Raw genomic sequence first — 20,658 nt, forward strand, 5'->3', positions numbered from 1 at the left:
ACAAATGTTTTGTTCTCATCTTACCTTGAACTAGATGTCAGTATTTTACTCTCGTTTTATCTGTAAATAAACATCATTGTTTTACTCTTAAGTCATCTCAACTAAATATCACTCACTACTTCAATCAACATCGCTCATAACTTCACTTCATATTCATCTGACATTTTACACTGAACTCGCCATCTTCCAAACACAAATATTTACTTTCATACATATTTTCTAAAAACATTTTTCATCAAACATTATTGCTTACACTTACCTTTCTTGTTACTAAGTTCTAGTACATTGCATAACTATTTACTCTTAGCCTCCTTGTAATCTTGAACTGTGTAGTATTATTGGTCACACTTACCATTTTTTGTTCAGAATATTTGAGAGAAAGATGATCACCTGTAGTTCAAGTTACTGTTTAAAGCAAGTTTCCCATTTTACGTTGTTTTTAGGAGGAAGAGATGAACTTCGTTAATTTTACAAATATTATTGTTCTTTTGTTTATCTTTCGCGATTTTCCAAATCTACTTTCTACCACGTGGTAAACACGTGGCCCAATATTACGCACCACACTGTGGTTCATTAAGACCGTTGATATAGGAGTCTAAAAGTTAACATTAGTAGATAAAGAGTAGCAAAACTATTTCTCTGGACACTCAGCAATTTCTTGTTTCACCATAAGCTTGCTCATTCTCTGCCTATGAAGTTCACATTGGCTAGGCTGGCTTCCAGCCAATCAGCAGCATAGCACCAGGATGCCCTTTGCCCCGCCTTTTTCCGACACAGTGTTGCATTTACACGCCTCCCGCGTTCATGGTTAGCGGTATTTCACACCACGCTCAATCGTTTTCCTCACTAAACTGTAGCTGACATCATTTGGGTCAAGCTTGTATTATTGTAGCTCTTGATGGCTTGGAGAAGAACGTAGAATATCTGTTTTTACTGTTCAAGGCAACGTGTTCTAGTGAGTAATCAGTTTGGATCGGCGAGAAGGACATCGGTAGAAACGACGGTTCCTAGCACGGTAGCGGGCTATGTTGGAGTTCAACAACCCGTCCACCACCGCAGCTAGTGCAAGTTCCATGTTGTCCATGCTGAACATGAACATGGAGGCCTCGCGGCAGAATGCTTTTTTCCTGGGCAATCCTCCGCTGGCCGCTCTTCACAATATCACTGACATAAAGGCTAATCCCATGTCACCCTATCCTAGTACCCAGACCCTGAAACCGTCGGCTCATGGCACACCTCACGGTATTAATGATATTCTTAGCCGGCCACTGCCCACCTCAGCACAGGCGCTCAGCACGCTTGGGGCATTACCAAGATTTAGCCTAGGTATGGGGGCAGCGGCTAGCATGTACTTTAACCCAGCCAACGGTAGTCTTCACAAACTAGGACTGGGGGATCTTCCTACTCGGCCTCACCTCTACTGGCCAGGAATGGTACAGAACCCAGCACTCTGGAGGGATCGGTTCGCTTCAACTGCGGGTAAGTCGTTCAGCGTTTTTCACATCTTAAGCTATATACTCTTTCACTCCAGATAGGAGTATGATATGTCATTACAAGTATTGTGATATTATTATTGTTTTAATCTCATACTGCTTCTCTTTTTACTCAGTACATACTTGTTAATTTTAAGATTCATGTGAAACGTGGTACCGTAGTTTGTTATTTTCTGTGTAACATTTAATTTCACACACTTTCTGATAGTAAACGATATATAAGTGGTTATATGACTCACCGAAAGCAGATGATAAATCAGAACTAATATGGCCACAACAAAGCTTATCTAACTTCAAAACCAAGTTCTTATATAGGAAATCAACTGCTTGATCCACAGATTAATCTATTGTTTTAATTATAAGAAATCAGTTTACTTTATTATTACGCAAAAACAGTTATATAACTTCTTAAAGTCAACTACTTTATCGATATATATGGGATGCGTTTAGTAAAACTGTAACAAGCTAATGTAAGCCTGAATCCATTCAGTGTTAGAAACTAGACACAACTATATTTACATTACAAGTATTCTGACAGAAATTTAAATGTTTTCTACTTATAGTTTTCTAGTCGTTAAATCATATTAGATCTGTTAATTTTTGAGTTATGCGCACTTGAAACAGGAATAATCTAAAATACAGAATTTAGATCATGTAAACTTTGAACCACGGAAGCAATAAATCAAGTTATTTAGAAATAAATCTAAGTTAAAAATCACTTAATTTACTTTACATAACTAAAAGTATGCAGTCTGAGTTACGGCAAAGCAAAATTAAACTACCTTTTAATAGTCACGATGTAAGTTATGAAGTAGATAGCTCTAATTAACCAGTAGAATTATATTAACCAAAATATATATTATTTAATCCAGTAGAACTATGCAAACAGCGAACAGTATATATACTGCGTGAATCATGGAACTATTTAAACAGAACACACATGCAGTACATACAATCTGTGATTTGGTAGAACCAAATGAACAACGAGTATAAATAATTTAAATTAACTATCAGTATGATTAAAGAAACTATATAGCAAATAAATACCGTCTGAACTATGACTCAGTAGAACCACACGAACAATAAATAGACACTGTTTAAACTATGATTTAGTAGAACCACGAACAACAATATACATAGTCTGAACTATGAACCACACAAGCATCAAATGGATACAATCTACATTATGGATCAGTATGATTGTTTTATTACAATTCAATATAGATAATTAAAGATATTTTATTGCAAGTTGTGTATAAGCTGTAATTAATTAATATAAAGTAATTTCAAAACAATAAGAGAACCCTATCTTATATACTTCAAGAAAAGTTGTAAAATAAAACGGGTGAATAAGACGCAAATTAGATATTAGTAGATCGAGTGTTACCAAAATTATAAATTGATAGCTAACTTCCACTGGAGTGGCATCCCGTCCAGTAGAATATGTGTGAACATTCTCATCCGTTTGTGCCACTGGAGTAAACACCGACTCCGATTTGACGATATATAGTATATGATATATTTAACCTTACACCTATAAGGATCGAACACGCACGAATGTATATATGTATTTATGTATGTGTGTCTATGTACATTACGGAGCTACACAGTGCACCTTCAAACCAATTTTTTTTAAGCTAGTTTTAATTTTTCCCCTTAATTTTGAAGTAATTTAACCTACTAATTAAGTAGTATCTACTTATGATAATAGAGTCCTAATTATGCACAAATTGGACCAGTTGGATTACATTATCGTAAGCATTCCTGCCTTTGAAATTTAAAAGAATATGTGTGAAATAAAATATTATAAAATGTACTTTGGTATTTTCGTCCGAGTTTACCAGAAATTGAATATTAACCTACATAAAAACTCAGTAAGTCTGTCTATAACACTGTTGGGTACACATACACATGCATATGCTGTCGTAAGTATTTAATTTTTGAACCTATAAGATTAAATATATCACAAACCATATAGGGAAAATCAGAGTCTGTTCTTACTTCGGTTGAAGTGACACAAGTGAATGAGAATGGTGATACGTATTCTCCATGAAAAGGATGCCACGTATCACAGATTAACTCTCAATTTAAATTTATGGTAACATTTTTTTTACTAACATGTAACTTAGGTATTATTCTCACATTTTCCTTTACAACCTTGTTAAAGGGTATAAAGATTGGATTTTGTTGTCGTTTTTGGATTACATTAACGAGTTTGTTGAAGAAGGTTCAATATTACGAACTGAATTACAATTGACATTCGCTAATGACAAAATATTTTCAAACATTTCTAATCTAGAAAATGATATACTGAAATGCCAGAACAATCTTAAGCTGTGAAACTGTACGTTTCTAACAACCTGCCAACTCTTGCCATTAACAAAGTACAAACGTGTAGTTTTTCTATTTATTTGAACTAATTGTGTACGATATTAAAGCTTAATACAGTCTTTCAGTCGTAAATACATTTTATTGCAACGAAAACTAGCTTATATGTAACTTTTGCTAAAGATTAATTTGAGAAGTTCATCATTGGAACGTAACCAGCTGAGATTTTGATGTCAAACATGATATTTTTCCTAGTTTTGACGTATTAAGCATTGGGAAAAACTGAACAATAGTGTGGTTGTTTATTGTAAGACGAAGTATTTCTCAGAAGAACCTTACTTCTAATATCGGAATTAATTTTGTGCAGTAATTTTTTAATATCTTCCTTCTAATACATGTGAAATTTTTGAGAACTGTTGATTTATTTTATCGTCTTTAACAGTCACGCAAAGTTGTATAGACAAGGACGGGAAGAAAAAGAAACACACCAGGCCAACTTTTTCGGGTCATCAGATTTACGTACTTGAAAAGACATTTGAACAAACTAAGTACCTGGCCGGACCTGAAAGAGCAAAACTTGCTTACGCCTTAGGAATGTCAGAAAGTCAAGTAAAGGTAAAACATAATGTTGGCTCTTGAAGTGGCATAGAAATATATAGGATTTTTTTTCTATTACTCTTTAATACTTTGTGCTTTTATTACGAAATCAAGTACCTTGCTCAGTATACATACAAATTAAATAATACAGGCTGTTGGAAAAACCCGTAACCACAGGCACTTCAAAGAATTTTTAATAATGTGTTCAACATGATACCCTTACAATTCTTAACAAGTTTGGATTAACTCGACTTTCTTACGCTTTGTCAGCGCCATAGTCAGTCACGTATCTGAAGTTAAGAAACTGTAAATAATCGATGGTTGTAGACTTTTTATATAGATACGAGTTTTACTAGACCAGTCGATATTAAAATGGCGAGTTTTCTTCAGTTTACATATCGCAGGTAAAACACTTGTTAATGAGATTTCTTTCAGCTTATTTCTATGTAACTTTTCACAGGTTTGGTTCCAAAACCGAAGAACCAAATGGCGTAAGAAGCATGCAGCAGAGATGGCCACGGCTAAGAAGAAGCACGACACGGAGGCGGAACAGCTGCGTCAGGATGACAGCTCTGATCAGGAGCTTGATCTGGATGGCGCCGACTGTAAGCGGCTGAAGTCCGACGACGAACAGTCAGACTCGATTCCTCTCGATCCCGAGTCACCAGATAGTTTCTTGGCTGTTTAGAAACTTCGCTCTAGATAAATAGGTTGAAATTTTCTGCGTGACAAAGTGCAATAACATTTGTTCCAAAGACTAAACAATAGAAAAAAGAGAAAACTTAACAGACTAGACAAAGTGTATTGAACACAAACGTTGTGATTTCTGTGTTTTATTTGTGACAGATCTCGGTGTACATAATGAACAATTAAAATAACCTGCTCTTGTATGAAGATGTTTGTGCTTGGATGCTGAGTATCGCTTGAATTTGTAAAGCAACGGAGAAAGTTCATTCGCAAAGGACAGATGATGAAAAACAACAACAAAAACATTACTTAATTAAAATTGGAAGAGCAAGACGATTTATTCTAATTGTTAAATTGTGATTTAAGTACTTTTAGTTAATTAATGCGCTATGCGACTGAAATATAGGAATCTTCCCACGTGGTTATTGTGCGTATAACAGATAAGATAATTTAAGTAATTTCCGAGACTATTGTACATATGTTTGTACTTATTTTAGACCAAGCGTGTACTGTTTCGTGTAGTTTATCGTGTAGATCAAATCTCCGATGTAATAACTGATACTGACTTACTTTTAATTAGTTAAAACTTTGTCCTGGCTCAGAGAACGTTCCCGTGTGTGTGTGTTAAAACAAAGTGTTATATCTGTATTTCTTACTGTTATATCTGTATTTCTTATTGTTATATCTGTATTTCTTATTGTTTCAACGCTGTACGTTTTACGAGTAAATTTTCCTTTGAGTCATAGTTAGTTTATTTTAACTATAATGAGATTAATGCAAATATGTAATTCCGAGTAACTCAGTCAGTCAGTGTATATCCCGTTAGTCTGGACGAAGGTCAATAAATACTTGTCCCCTAAAGACCGTGCAGATGCACATGTTAAAGTCATACTTATTTGAGTGATGTTGTAAAGGAAGTGTTCAGACATTACAATATTTTTCAGTAAACCACAACGAAGTCGAATACTGGTAGCTTCCGTCTAAACTTTCACATTAAAGATACACCTTAGCGAAACTGCATCTCGGAAATGAAGTATTATTTGGAAATGGCGCCATTGGAGAAATATTGTTTTTCTATTAAATATTTCTGTTTAAAGCTATTTTGTTTTAGGTAGAAATTTTACGTTTGTATAAAGTGTTCTTGCTAAGGGCGTTGTTTAAGTCGGTACAAATCGCTTTTCTGCTGTGTATAGGTATTTTTAATGTATATATATATATATATATATACAACAATTCGTGCTTAAAGCGGTCTCTACGTTATGACAGTTTTATCTCTTTCTAAACCTCTCATTCTTCACATTGATATAAATCGCTCTAAACAGAATCTGTTTTTATGTTAATATAAGTTGTTATTTAACGTAAGCTGTTTTATGTCTATATAGATTCTTTTAAGCGAAGCTTTTCTTTATAATGAAATATTTCGTTATTCTACCAAAGTGTTTTATATCTATATAAGAAGCAGTCTTTATTGCGATGTATACAGCTTTTCTGTTATATTCAACTCTTGCACCGACAAAAGGTTATTGTCAGAAAGGAAACTTTGTGACTTTATAAATCGTATTTTCTGTTTTTCCGGTGCAACGTAACTTACTAAGCTGCACAAGATCCATTGTCTTATTGCAAAATAGAATAACGTTTTGTGAACATTAAACATTATTACAGCAGTTTTCTAAAGAAAATTAAGCATTATTAATAATTTTTACTTGGACGCAAAGCTATTTATTTAAAATATATCATGTATTTGATTTGAATTTCTCTAAGTAGAAAAACGCTTTGATTTTACACGAGTATGCGAATTTCGAAAGCTGTTGACGAATAAATCAACATAACAGACTAATAAGTTTATGGATAGATAAATATATAAATTTTATACAATGCCAATACAAGTTATATTCTGTTCTTTCTTTAATTTAGTTTCATTAACAGTATTGGTTGTATAAATACTGTTAATATTATTCATTTTTTACTAAATTCTTTAATGTTTGTATATTTATCATAAGGATTATTTTATGTTTATAGTTTAGTGTTTGGATTTGAGACTATCATAAATCGCTTGAGCCTGCTGCACTTTGTGAAATATTATTAGGATTATGGCCGAAAATATCGCTAAAGTGAGGAGTATCAGAAAAATCAACATTCTAATCATTATAAGAAAAAGTTATATTCTTTACTGGGTTAGTTTATAATTTTTATCTACGTAAGTACCTTGCTTTAAAAGAAATGTAGTAATATTTATTAAAATTTATCTACAGATTATTAAATTAGACTTAAAAATAAGTAGACATGTAAACAATGGATGTTATACTCAGAAACAGATAGATTCGAGCGTATAACATTACAACTAAACAAATAATTACTCGTTTAACTAATTAAACCCTAAGATAAATGAATATATGAGAGGTAAATATATGTTAAACACTGAACTAAATTATAAACAGATAAATAAAAATATTCAAATTTATAAATGTTTAAAAAGCACTTATACGCTTGCATTCTAAGTATATATCGTTAATATACACAATACAGTGAACAATGAATTGTTCTCAGTTTAATTAGCTAAGTGTTCAAGCAAATAAAACAGTGTTCTGTAATTTTAAACCACACATAAACTGGAATTCAGACTATGTATACCGTATTTTTGGTATAATTACTTTTTTAAGAATCGAAGATATTCAGACACCAGAAACATGTTAAAGTTAATCCCAAATTCTCTTTAAGAACATCAAGATTAAACGTACAAGCACAAGAGAACAAAATTAACAACGCATTCTTCACCCTTATTAACAGATAGGAATCTTACACCGAAACATTTAACAGAATTATATTAAAAATATATCAACTTTTATTAATGCTATATTAAAATGTTGGTAGTGGCTAGTTCCCAGCATTCCAGTTTGATTTCTAATTATACAGTAGAAGAAAAAGTTTTAGTACGAACAGGAGGTTTAGAAACATCTTATAATAATTCTCGGAAAATGGGGTAACACTCCTTCATAGTGTGAACGTTTACATTAAATAAGTCCAGGATATAAAACGTTAATTTCTGCTTAAAAAACAAGTACATTAAAATGACGTAATTAGAAACAGTAAAACTTTCAGTAAAACACAGAAATAATTGTATCACAAACAGTTAACAACTTAAAGAAATGATGGAACATCCAGGAGAGTAATCGTGACTTAACAAAACGAGATCCTCCAGGAGAGAGAATAACGAGCCAGGGGGAAGTTTCTGATAGGAGACATATCTCTTTAGGAAGGAACCAATAGGATCTTACAACAGGTTTGGTTCCAGATCTCCCACGAGGAGAATTTACGATTTCAGTAAATCCTTCTTTAATCATACTTAAAGATAATTATGTCAATGAACAGTTAATAGAAAAAGTAAAACAAATATTAACAACTAATTTCATGAACGAATAAACACAAACAAATACATAAAAATGAACAAACAAGAGATATCAAAGTTAAATGTAAATAGGTAGACAAACATACACAAATACACAATTACAGATATTCTAATAAACAAACAGCCATCTCGATGATTAGATAGCTCCCTACAGTTTAGAGCAAGTCGACACTGATTATGTTTACCTAAAGCTAGATGCAACCAAGGATGATTCACATCAATAACGTGCTTTAGCTTCAAACTAGCTCAGAAAGATTGTGAAAGGCCGATGTCAGCCATAGCCATACGTTGGTCGATACGGGTCCCATCCATCATTGTTGTGTCGGAAAAATTCATTTTTATGAAACATTACAAAGATATATGTTTTTACATTTCATATAAAATCTAAACTCTTACAAAGAACAAAATGCGATAGAATATCAGACAAGAACTCAATACAGAAAGGAATAATGGCCGTGCCATAACAAATTCGAAACCTGTAGAAAACTCGAATTGCTATGTTTAAAAATTTAAAAAAACAAACTATGTTTATAGCCAAACCACAGAAACTGAAAGAAAAAATGTAAAAAAAATGTTTTGTAGCAAAGTAAATGTATGTAAAAACACACATTTTAACAATGTAAAAGTTGTAGAAAGCATGATGGTTTATATTTCAGCAAACGCAAAGAAAAAATTTGCGAGGTAAAATTATGCTTTTCGGCAAATTTGAAACTTTAACGTATTTCAAAGATCAGGAGATTGGTGAAATTTGTAAAAATACAAGTCGATTATTCTCAATAAATTCAAAACTTACACTGAACCACAATATGTGTGAAATACACAAATTTCTTTATATTAAAGAAAACCCTATATTTAGTAATAACAAAACTTTTATTTTTAAACAAATATTCAAGCAAAAACAAAACTTTTATATTCAATAATTGAAGATGAATTTTGTTTTGGAAGTATGAATCTGAACATCTAAAATATTATGTTTATATATAGTTTAAAATGTGGACTCTAGTAAACTTGAAATTTATTGAAAGCTTGCTGGAGTATTCGTCTTCTGGGTGAAAGGTATGTAAATACGTGATTAGTGAAAGGTTATCTTAGAACATGAAAAAATGTTTTCTTTATAAGTAATTGTGAAAAACGCAAAAATAGTCATAAACAGTGCAAAACATAAAATGTGAAGCCGGAAACTTACCTATATCTCACCATGAACCAAACAATCCTTTATGCCAAATTTGGTAAAGGTCCATCAATAGAGGGCGATGTAGTAGTAAAAAGCACAAAAACACCAATAAAAATCGCAAACGGCAAAATCGAACATTTGTATGTATATCTTCATGGAACCAAAGAATCGTTATACCAGATTTGATGAATATTCATCCAGTAGAGGTGAGGTAATGATAAAAAAATCAAAAAACGTCCATAAAGAAAGGTAAGATGCAGAACTTAAAATATGTACCCAATGAACCTCCATACAAAGTTTGATGAAGGTCCATCCATACTTTGAGAAGCAGTTACATGAACATACAACAGACAGTACTTTTATGTTTATATAGAGTCTAACTATTGCCCTATAAAGAGGTAAACATTTATATAAAGTATAATGTTCTGTGTATTTTTACAAGTGAAACGTCTAGACAAACTTACGAACTCTAAACCAAAACCTGTAAAATCCCAAAGTTTTGGGTTATACGACATCCCAAACTTGGATCAAACGTAAATTTCTTTGTTCCAGCATACTCATACCTGTTGGAAAACAAATAAATAAACAAAATCAACTTATTGTTGCCGAATACTCGGAAATGATATAACTCACATAATTTTATGTTCAATGACACACAAAACATCATGTTACCGAATACTCTGAAATAGAAATTAATTTAGTTGTGTAGGTTTTAAGAAGAAGTTTCTTTCAAACTCTTGCATTTTATTATTAGCGCATTGCCGTATTATGTACGTTTCTTATATCTATTTATTTTTTTCCCTTAATTATTCAAATGAATCGCGACAGTTCGGACGAGAGACACCACATTCGTCTTTTGAACAATAATATATAGGATTAAATCATGACTTTACACACTACATGTGACTCTTTTTAGGACTGCTCTAGCGGTAGATTAGCAACTAAAATTATCATATAAACTAAATGGTAATTAGAGAGACCAACATTCACAAGTGATGCAACATGTCTTTTTTCATGCTTATTATTTAGTAAGATCTTAAGAATACAGTAACTTTCAGAATACAGAATGGAGTAAAACGTATAGAAGGATGGACACTTATTATAGTATCAACTTAAGACTTTGTGAGAAAGAAGACTTGGAGCATATCAAGGTGTGACCTTATGATGTAGAGGAAAGTCAGTTTCTGAATATATGGGTTTATTCACAACGGCAAAAAAATGTAGAGGTAACGTATGAGCAAATAACACACATCATTCAGCACTGTGTATTTAATTTCATGCATTGCATGAATCTAAACAATACTGCTAAGAAACCATTGTAACTCTTACGTATGATGTCAATGTCTCTAGGTTCAACGCTCACAAACATATACATATAGAACATTATTTTATTTTATTACTCGAATCCTTGTAAAATCAACAGAAATTTACAAACGTTAAACATGTCTGTTTAAGTCTGTAACATTTCTGCAAGATATCGCTACGTCAATTCAACTTTAGATTGATGGAAATACAAAAAATTGTAAGATATGTTTTTGTGATTTTGAGCGTTCGATCGCGTAGAATCGGAACCGAAGTCTAAACATAATTGGAGTATTGGATTAAGGCACAAGCCCTCTATGTCTCAAGACAAGTACTCGAAAATAAAGGAGTAGCACATAACTGTAATTAAAGAAAGGTTGAAGGAAGAAACGTAGAAAATGTAATATGTCTTCCACACTAAGAGAAAGGCATGATTCATATATTATAATAATAAAATAGTAACTAACTAGTAGGCCAGGTAGCTGGGGCGATTGACTCACAATCTGAGGGTCGAGGGCTCGAATCACCGTCACACGAAACGTGCTCATCATTTCAACCGTGGGTATGTTATATATGATGGTCAATCCCACTATTCGTTGATAAAAGTATTGCTCAAGAAGTGGTGGTGGGTAGTGATAACTAGCTGTATTCCCTCTGGTCTTACACTGCTAAATTAGGGACAGCTAACACAGATAGCTTTACGCGAAATTAATAAAAACAAACACACAAACTAGTATTTAGACATAGATGATCGTGTAGTTTACCTACCACGGCAACAAACCTGTGACATCTTTAGAAGCTGACAATGCTATGAAAATTAAATAAAAACAAACTCTTAGTACACTGAACGTTTTTTAATGAATAATGTCTATAAATTATTCGAAAAATAAATAAAAGATTTTAAATGTTGTTGGACGGATCACCCAGTATGGCACCGTGGTACACATTTGGGACGAAAAACTCAGTTTGTGGCCCTTTTCTTTAACTGATTAAGCTGTCTCGTCTTGAACCTAATTCACTCTTTATTATTTTACAACAGGAGCGATGTGAGTGAAATGATGAAACTTCTGTGTTGTATATTGTACAAATTATTGTTCTCTGTTCTAGCCAAACTGAAGTGTAAACAATTAGTATTATGTTTAGTTTGGGGAAAGTACATCAAAATATTTATTTCAGGGTAAAGTAACAGTAGCACAATAATATTGGGTTGAAAGTAGAACAATTATGCTGAATTGGGTAGAAACAGGATTATGCAATTCTAGCTAAGGTAATTTTACTCATTCTTGTATTATAATTTCTACTTGTAGTTGATGTGACTAAATCTGTTCAAATAGTTTACCTTAAATCTTTTTGAAGTTGATGTAGTTTTATTGAAATTTAGTTCAGAATATATATTTGTAAATTCAACGATATTAAACCTATATTGGGCCCGGCATGGCCAGGTGATTAAGGCAATCTACTCGTAATTTGAGAGTCACGGGTTCGAGTCCCCGTCACACTAAACGTGCTCGACCTTTCAGCTGTTGGGGCGTTATACTGTGACGGTCAATCCTATGATAGTTGGTAAAAGAGTAGCCGAAGAGTTTGCGGTGGGTAGTGATGACTAGCTGCTTTTCCTCTAGTCTACTAAATTAGGGACGACTAGCGCAAGTAGCTCTAGTGTAGCTTTGTGCGAAATTCAAAAACTAAAAAACAAATAAACTTATATTGATTTATTTGTAGTTAGCATGATTCTATTATTCATGTTTCAATTAACTAGAAAACATGTAAAAACAAATAGGCTTAAATTCTCTCACAATCCAGACTTTTATAAGAAAGTTATATATTTTGAATAAACCGAACTTTGTAGAAAATGTAAGATGTATAAATTTTACGGAAACCGACACCCACAGCAAACTAAAAACCAATAAGATGTAATCTTACTGAATTTTTTTAAAGTATAATCTATTTCCCAAGAACATTAAATTATATGATAACTTCTACCAAAATGATTGCTCAAATCTTCAATAAAAATTACAGTGTTTAATAATTAGCCTTAATAATGATCAATAAGCAAACCACTGGTCATATAAAGCGTTTAGGCCCGGCGTGGGCAAACGTGTTAAGGCGTGCGACTCGTAATCTGAGGGTCGCGGGTTCGCATCCCCGTCGCACCAAACATGCTCGCCCTTTCAGCCGTGGGGGCGTTATAATGTGACGATCAATCCCACTATTCGTTGGTAAAAGAGTAGCCCAAGAGTTGGCGGTGGGTGGTGATGGCTAGCTGCCTTTCCTCTAGTCTTACACCACAAAATTAGGGACGGCTAGCACAGATAGCCCTCGAGTAGCTTTGTGCGAAATTCAAAAACAAACAAACAAAAAAGCGTTTATGACCAGTTTCTAACTAGGTTATCAGTTAGTGAGAAGATACCCAAACTTATTAGCAGTATTTTCGGTTTTTATCCTCCTAACCTCTGATGGATTACTAAACACTCAACTGTAAAAGTCTCTGTTTTTTGGAATATACATAAAATATGTGCCACTCGAAGTAAACATATAATAAACTATAATACCTCTAGTGCAGTCGAAACTTCAGCTAAACATATGAAATTAAAGGACATTTGCGATTTAAAATTTTAACCCGTCGTTTGCAGCATATTTAAATTTGTCTACCACCTCATGCGCAAAAATTTGACAGTCTTTGCGGCAAATCATTTAGTATGCTGCGCACAACATTCTTGCATCATATGATGTCAATTGAAGCGCAACAGTTAAAGATATCAGTCTTGTTTATAACGTGGTTCAGAAGGCGCTGATTGTGGTCTACGGACTCGAGAAGTTTAGCTAACGTTGTAAAGTGTACATATTTATTGAAAGGCTATTAATGTAAATGTTAACAGTACACACGATGACTACAATACATGAAACAGCATAATACATTGAAGAGTGTGTGAGTTCGTGTTTAAGTTTTAGAGCTAGATCTATTTTCTGTTGTTGATCATTGGTTTTCTTTGTCGAAAGGCGATAGTTTCCAATGCGTCATCTGGTCAAACTGTTTGCAGAAAAATAACTTTGGCATATGTTTGAGACATCTTTAACAAGAACAATTAATAATATACACAAACTATAACTGTTTAAGGTCACACCCAGGCTTACTGTCAACATACATAGACTGGGGTGTCATGTTAAATCTATTGTCTCAGTTAAGAATAGTTATAATAATCGTTTAGTTAAATTTATATATATATATTCTTAAATGACAATTCCATTGATGGATACACAGTAACAAATACTTTTTTCAATTTGTTAATGACATCAAATGAGAACAATTTAAAAATAATGTAATGTAAATCGGCATTGGCGTAGAATCCTTGTTCAATAACATACGACCGTACGAAACAATCGAAATACATACAGGTCTATATAGAAAATTGATTCTAAGTGTTATTAAAGTACGCCACGATATAACCACATTTTTGCATTAAATGGTAACATCTTGAAAGCTTGTGGTAGTGGAGATGTGGTCTAGTTTCGCACCTATTCTAGTAAATATTTTTATATGTGTTCATGAGCAACGATGGTTAAGAAAATTTTCAACTAAATTTAACCTTTTATTGGAGAAAATATGTACATGACACTTTTCTATAGTTTTTGAAACACGTCAATTTTATGTTCAATGAGCAAAAATACCTACATATAAATGGCTTAAGTGCGGGGAATCCCGTGTCACCAGTTCCAACCAACATTTTCATGACACAGATTAAATCTCAAGCGATCAATTCAGCCTCACATCCACCACTATACCTGGTACAGATATTTTGACGATACAACTGCTGGAATCACATATACAAACACACAGTTATTTTTCACCATGTTGACTCACAAACACCAACATTAAGTTCACCTGTGAAAACGAGAAAAATAACCAAATAACATTTCTCAACCTTAAGATCACAAGAACCAATACACAATACAAAACAGAAATCCACAGAAAAATAGCCCATATTCAACAATCTATTCCTTGGGACTCAGCACATGACACTAAACAAAAACTCAATATATCAAGACATCAAATAAACACAGTCACAAAACTATGTTAACCAGATAAAATTAACAAGGAAATCAACAAAATAAAACAAAACTTCATCAACATCAACAAATTTCTTCCAAAAACAGTTGAAAAACGTATACGCACACACACACCTAGATCAACAACAAAAATAAACTATAAAACCTCATACTGCTGTATACCATACATTTCTGATATATCAGCGAAAAAATAACCAATATTTTGAAAAAAAAACTTAAAACAAAACACAACATTACAGTAAAAACCAAATGTATTAAAAAACCAGATACAAAACTAAAGTCTTTACTGTGTAAAAACTGCACTGACAAACACAACACTTACATTATTTATCAAATACAATGCAACGACTGTCACGACTTCTATACTCAAAAAACAAGCAGAAAAATGGAAACCAGATTCAAATAACACAAAAATACACCTTCACATGTTTTTGAACACTGCAAATCAAATTAGCATAACATAACCATAAAAAACACCCAGATACTAAATAAGTAAACAAATATAAAGAAACGCAAGATCAAAGACGCCCTACTTATACAACAACGCAAACTAAAATTGAACAAATATAAACGAACATCTTTATACCATTGCTAATTAATAACCTAACATCCAACTGTAACGTCCCCTACAATCCAGTACCCGTTTAAATTCTCGTACCTGAGACATGTGCAAACTCTCTCTTTGTTAGCCTGAAGATGATTTACGTAGGTCAAAACGTTGTTCTGTACTTTATTTTAATTAAAGTTTTAATATCCATACCAGCCGTCCTGAGATACATTTTCACTTCAAGTGGGTTTCTCGTCATCACGAATATACATTCGTTTGTTTGTTTGAATTTCGCCCAAACCTATACGAGAGCGTCGCCGTCTCTAATTTAGCAGTGTAAGAAGGAATGCAACTAGTCATTGCTGCCCACCGACAATCATGGACTACTCTTTGGATTGACTGTAACAGTATAACGCCCCACAGCTGAGTGGGCGTGCATGTTTGGTGTGACGGGGATTTGAACCCGCGACCCTCAACTTACGAGTCGAGCGCCCTAACCACCTGGCCATTTAAAACGAAAACTCTATTAAAATTCGAGTTTATCGTGATTATAAGTTAGTGAAATAATAATGAGACGTTTCACACTGAGTTAAAGAACATAAAATAAAGCCTTTGTAATGAATTTCTCATAGGTATATGTGAAAAAGTTACCAACATCTCCTTTAAAATAATGAAGAACGGCTCTATAGTGACACTGTTTCTAAGTTTGTGGATAATTACTCATATAACGTAAAACATATTATATTAAGAAAATAAATCGTAGAAATTCTTCATACGTGTACGTGTATAATATCTTTGAAACACAAAACAGACGAAGAAGTGTGCTTTCTTTTAAGGACAGAACTGAATTTATGGAGAAGTTCTCTGAAGTATATCTCTACGCATGCCCAAGCTGCGAATTCAAGTTACATTGGCTTTATCTACGGGAGGCTACAAAGAACCTCAAACGTTAAAAACTCTGTGTCTCACTAGCAACGGCAAACAAACGTTCGAGAACATTGATGTAAACAACAGATTGAAATTACTTAAAAGATATTTTGTATGAAAGTCGTCGGAACTCCTTTTCATCCGATTAAAAACAAAATAAAACAACAACAACAGCAGCTGGCTCTGCCTGTGTAACAGCTCCTTTGATGAACACATCTTGTAAACTAATAAGTGCGAATCAACTTTTAATAAATGGAGCTCGCAAAAGTTAATGAGAAACAAGAACGACAAATATTTATCCATCAAAATACAACGAGTTTAATTGATATAATAATGTGTACAGTCTTTGTTAAATAATAAATGAAGCCAGTTTCAAAAGAAGGGTTTAACAGATAATGGTAGCTATATCCCAGTAATCATAATTCATATCCAGCAGTTAATATTTGCTATAGAAAGAAGTTAAATTCATAATTGTGGTTTATAAATGAACTATTAGAGGTTGTAAACATAACTGCAGAACCAATAATACCTTAAAAAGTATAACTCGGAAGTCATGAAACTAAATTCTGTAAATTATAGGTACAGTTCATATAAATTAATAAAAGTTTGTTAAAACATAACATGCCATAAGATACTACATGTATAACTCAAAGAAGTGCACAATCAAATTATAAGCATCATTCGGTTTAATTAATAATCAGTATTTTTGTAAATTAGTACAACTTGGTTTGTTAACGACTGCAATTTATGTATTAGCAGGTAGGTTTTCAACCGGCAAAAAGACAACTGATGCTAAGGAATAAGTAAATAGGTGTATAAACTAGTGCAATTCATTTACGTAATAACTTATAATTCTCGCGAATGTATTGTAAGTTATTAAAACGCTTATCAGTTAATTAGTTTTATCACAGTACAGCATATTAGGCAGTCAGCGCAGTGAAAAAATTCATAAAAAAGTACAACCGTTAAGCACGATTGAAAGATTAGGTATATGTGCATATATGAAGTTTGATTGTTTGTTTTTGAAGTTCACGCAAAGCTATACGAGGGCTATATGGGGTAGCTGTTTTTAATTTAGTATTGTAGTTGTTATTGTTGTTTCTAATCAAGCATAACGCTATTCAATGGGCTATCTGTGCTCTGTCCACCACGGGTATCGAAACTCGGATTATATCATTGTAAGTCCGTAGACATACCACTGTGCCACTAGGTGGCTTAGCAGTGTAAGAAAAGAGGGAAAGCAGCTAATTATCACCACCAGTTCTTATGCTACTTATTTAGCAACAAACAATGGAACTGACCATGCCTGAAAGAGCGAACATGTTAAGTGTGACGAAGATTCGAACTCTCGATTTCTAGGTTGCGATTCAAGTTCCCTAACCATCTGACTATAGATACAGATATACAGGCTCAACAAAAGTATGGTAATAGGCTGAGAGGATAAATAGATAAAAATATTTGATAACACTATATAACAAAATATTTACGTTTTCTTGTTCCTGGGCAGAAAGTGTTATTTTCTAAATGCTTATGCCTAAAGTAAATGGAAAAGACCTATTTTTCTCTTCAAACTTTGTTTTTTTGTGACATGGATAATGAAATTTTTAAATTTACTAATTTTTCAGAACATTACAGGTAGATTCAGTGCTGAGTAGCCGATAGAGAATTTCCCCGTACTTACAAGAATTTTCAAAAACTTCCTAGAATGCTGTAGAACTTACAAGAATTTTCAAGAATGTTGTAGAACTTTAGGCATGCCTGTTTGTGATCAAGACAAACCCTGGGCACCTCATTTTACCTGCGAGCACTGCAAAAAAAAAAAAAACTCTAAAAGGTAAGACGGACAATTTTTGCTTACTTGAATAGTAAGATTTTATATTATACAAACTTTAGACCTTTTAAAATTTTAATATCTTTTAATTAATTTATTTTTTTAAATTTCCAATAATGTAGACACAATACCACATATAAAATATTTTGTATGAACCTCTTACACATTAGTTGTGGATGAAATAAATTTATCCTTCATAATAACAATTTTATTTTGCTCTTTTGCAGGATGGTACAGAGGGGAAAAGAGAGCCATAAAGTTCGCTCTTCCAAGAATTTGGCGTGAACCCACTGACCACTCAAGCAATTGCTATTTCTGCATGGTGGACTTTTCCAAACGTCAAACTGGCAAGAATGCATCTGCTCTCATGTATCTGGACCTTCCAGCATCCATCACCCCAGTGTCACACTGCCTGAGCTCCCTTTACCTACTCCGCCAGAGGAAAAGCAGCCATCTTCAGAAGAGAGCAGCAAATCAGAAGAGGAGGTGGACGTTGAAGATCTAAATTACAATTTCAGAGGTACAGCTGGTGAGAGAAACCCATATTACCCCAACCAAAGAAAACTCAATGCCTTGATCAGAGATTTTGGTATAACAAAATCGAATGCCAAGCTTTTGACATATAGGCTCAAGCAGTGGAATTTGTCAGATGAGAGTGTGCAAGTCGCAAGTCTGAGGAAGCGTAACCGACATTTTTCAAGCTTCTTCACTCGTCAAGATTGGCTCTGATTCTGCCACTGTAACAGGTTGAGGCTCCGGTGAAGAACTACGGAAAAATGGGCTACAGGATGTCCCTGAAAGTCCATATCCTTGACGCTTATCTTGATAAATTCAAGGAAAACATGGTAGCATACTTGGAGGGGCAAGGCGAACGCTTTCACCAAGAGATACTGCACTTTAAACACCGCAACCAAGGAGCGTAAAACAAAAACATGATGGGAGACTGTATTTGGGAGCTGATACGTGAAAATGATTTACATTATAGTCGCAAATTTCGAAAAAATACTCATTCTAAACATTTTTGTTCATATTTGTATAACTCTAGTATAAATACATGTAAATCGTGATTCATATACTGTTTTATTCAGATGTAAATGAAAATGTGCAAATTTGCCCGTTTTTACATAGAAAATAGGTTAATTTCTAAATTGCATTATCATAGTCACAAAAGCAAAGTTTGAAGGGAATAATGGCCATTTCTACATTTTTACAACATAAGCAATTAAGAAATAACAGATACTATCCAGGAACATAATTTGTGCTACATAGTGTAATTTTATAAAAAGACAGGATGTAGTTGGTCAATATGGTAAGTTTATAAGAAAAGAAAAGTGATTTATATGTCAAAAATATATGTAGGTCAATTACTGCTTTTAACTGATTAATTCGTCTATATACTTTGTAAGATAATGTTGGCTATTCGTGAATTATCAGTTAAATAAAATAATAGACTGCCTAATTAATACGGGTCTCGAATAAGTTAACCTGGTTACCAGGATGAAAGGGTTTAGCAGGTGTTTTTCATGAGTTCACATTTGACACATTTAAATCTCACCCTCTGATACTTTACATCGAACCTACCTTTGATTTTGATCCAAAATAATTGTGTCTGGGCCATTCTTTCCAATTACACCTGCCCCCCGTTAGTACAGCGGTATGTCTACGGATTTACAATTCTAAAATCAGGGGTTCGATTCCCTCGTTGGGCTCAGCAGATAGCCCGATGTGGCTTTGCTATAATAAAACACAAACAAACACATTGCCTATTACACCTAAATAAAGTGTGGAATCTAGAAGAAACTTCCTAAACGTTGTCTAATAATTGAAAAAAAAAGGATAATGAAATAAAAACCTATTAAAATATTTCAGCTGTGTTAATCTAGTTTATCAACTAACGTGTTTTGGTATCATCACCTTTCTTTTGGTTTGTTTAGGATAGTTCAAAAATCGGTTACAGAAAACAAAAAAACAAATGATTCCATGAGAAATAACTGTTGTTTTCACGGTTTGCTTCATCTTGTGCTTTCGTTATTGCTTTTAAAGTTGTTCGGGAATATTATGACTGACCAAAAATACTGCCGTTTACTTATATCCATGTTATGAATTATTAGTAAGAGTATTTCGTTATTTATTTCAAGAATTTATGAATGAAAACAAGGAGAATATGTAAGAATATGCTAACTACACAATATCTGCCATTTCCAGTACCAACGTAGCCTTTCTCCCAATAACAGGACTTTTTAGGCCTGCTGGGATAAAACAGGAAATTAAATGGTCTAGGCACTTTTAATATCACCA

The 20,658-nt window shown here is 33.3% G+C and overlaps 1 protein-coding gene across 1 annotated transcript; it reads left to right on the top strand.

Moving 5' to 3' along the window:
* The first annotated feature begins 818 nt into the window (after positions 1-818).
* LOC143254177 (homeobox protein Nkx-6.2-like) lies at positions 819-6,288 on the top strand. Its single transcript, XM_076508972.1, has 3 exons — positions 819-1,479; positions 4,264-4,436; positions 4,879-6,288. The coding sequence occupies exons 1-3, from the start codon at positions 1,026-1,028 to the stop codon at positions 5,104-5,106; spliced, it is 855 nt and encodes a 284-aa protein (XP_076365087.1). The 5' UTR covers positions 819-1,025; the 3' UTR covers positions 5,107-6,288.
* Positions 6,289-20,658: the final 14,370 nt, after the last annotated feature.

This window comes from Tachypleus tridentatus, chromosome 1 (genome assembly GCF_004210375.1).
Source record: "Tachypleus tridentatus isolate NWPU-2018 chromosome 1, ASM421037v1, whole genome shotgun sequence".
Lineage (NCBI taxonomy): Eukaryota > Metazoa > Arthropoda > Merostomata > Xiphosura > Limulidae > Tachypleus > Tachypleus tridentatus.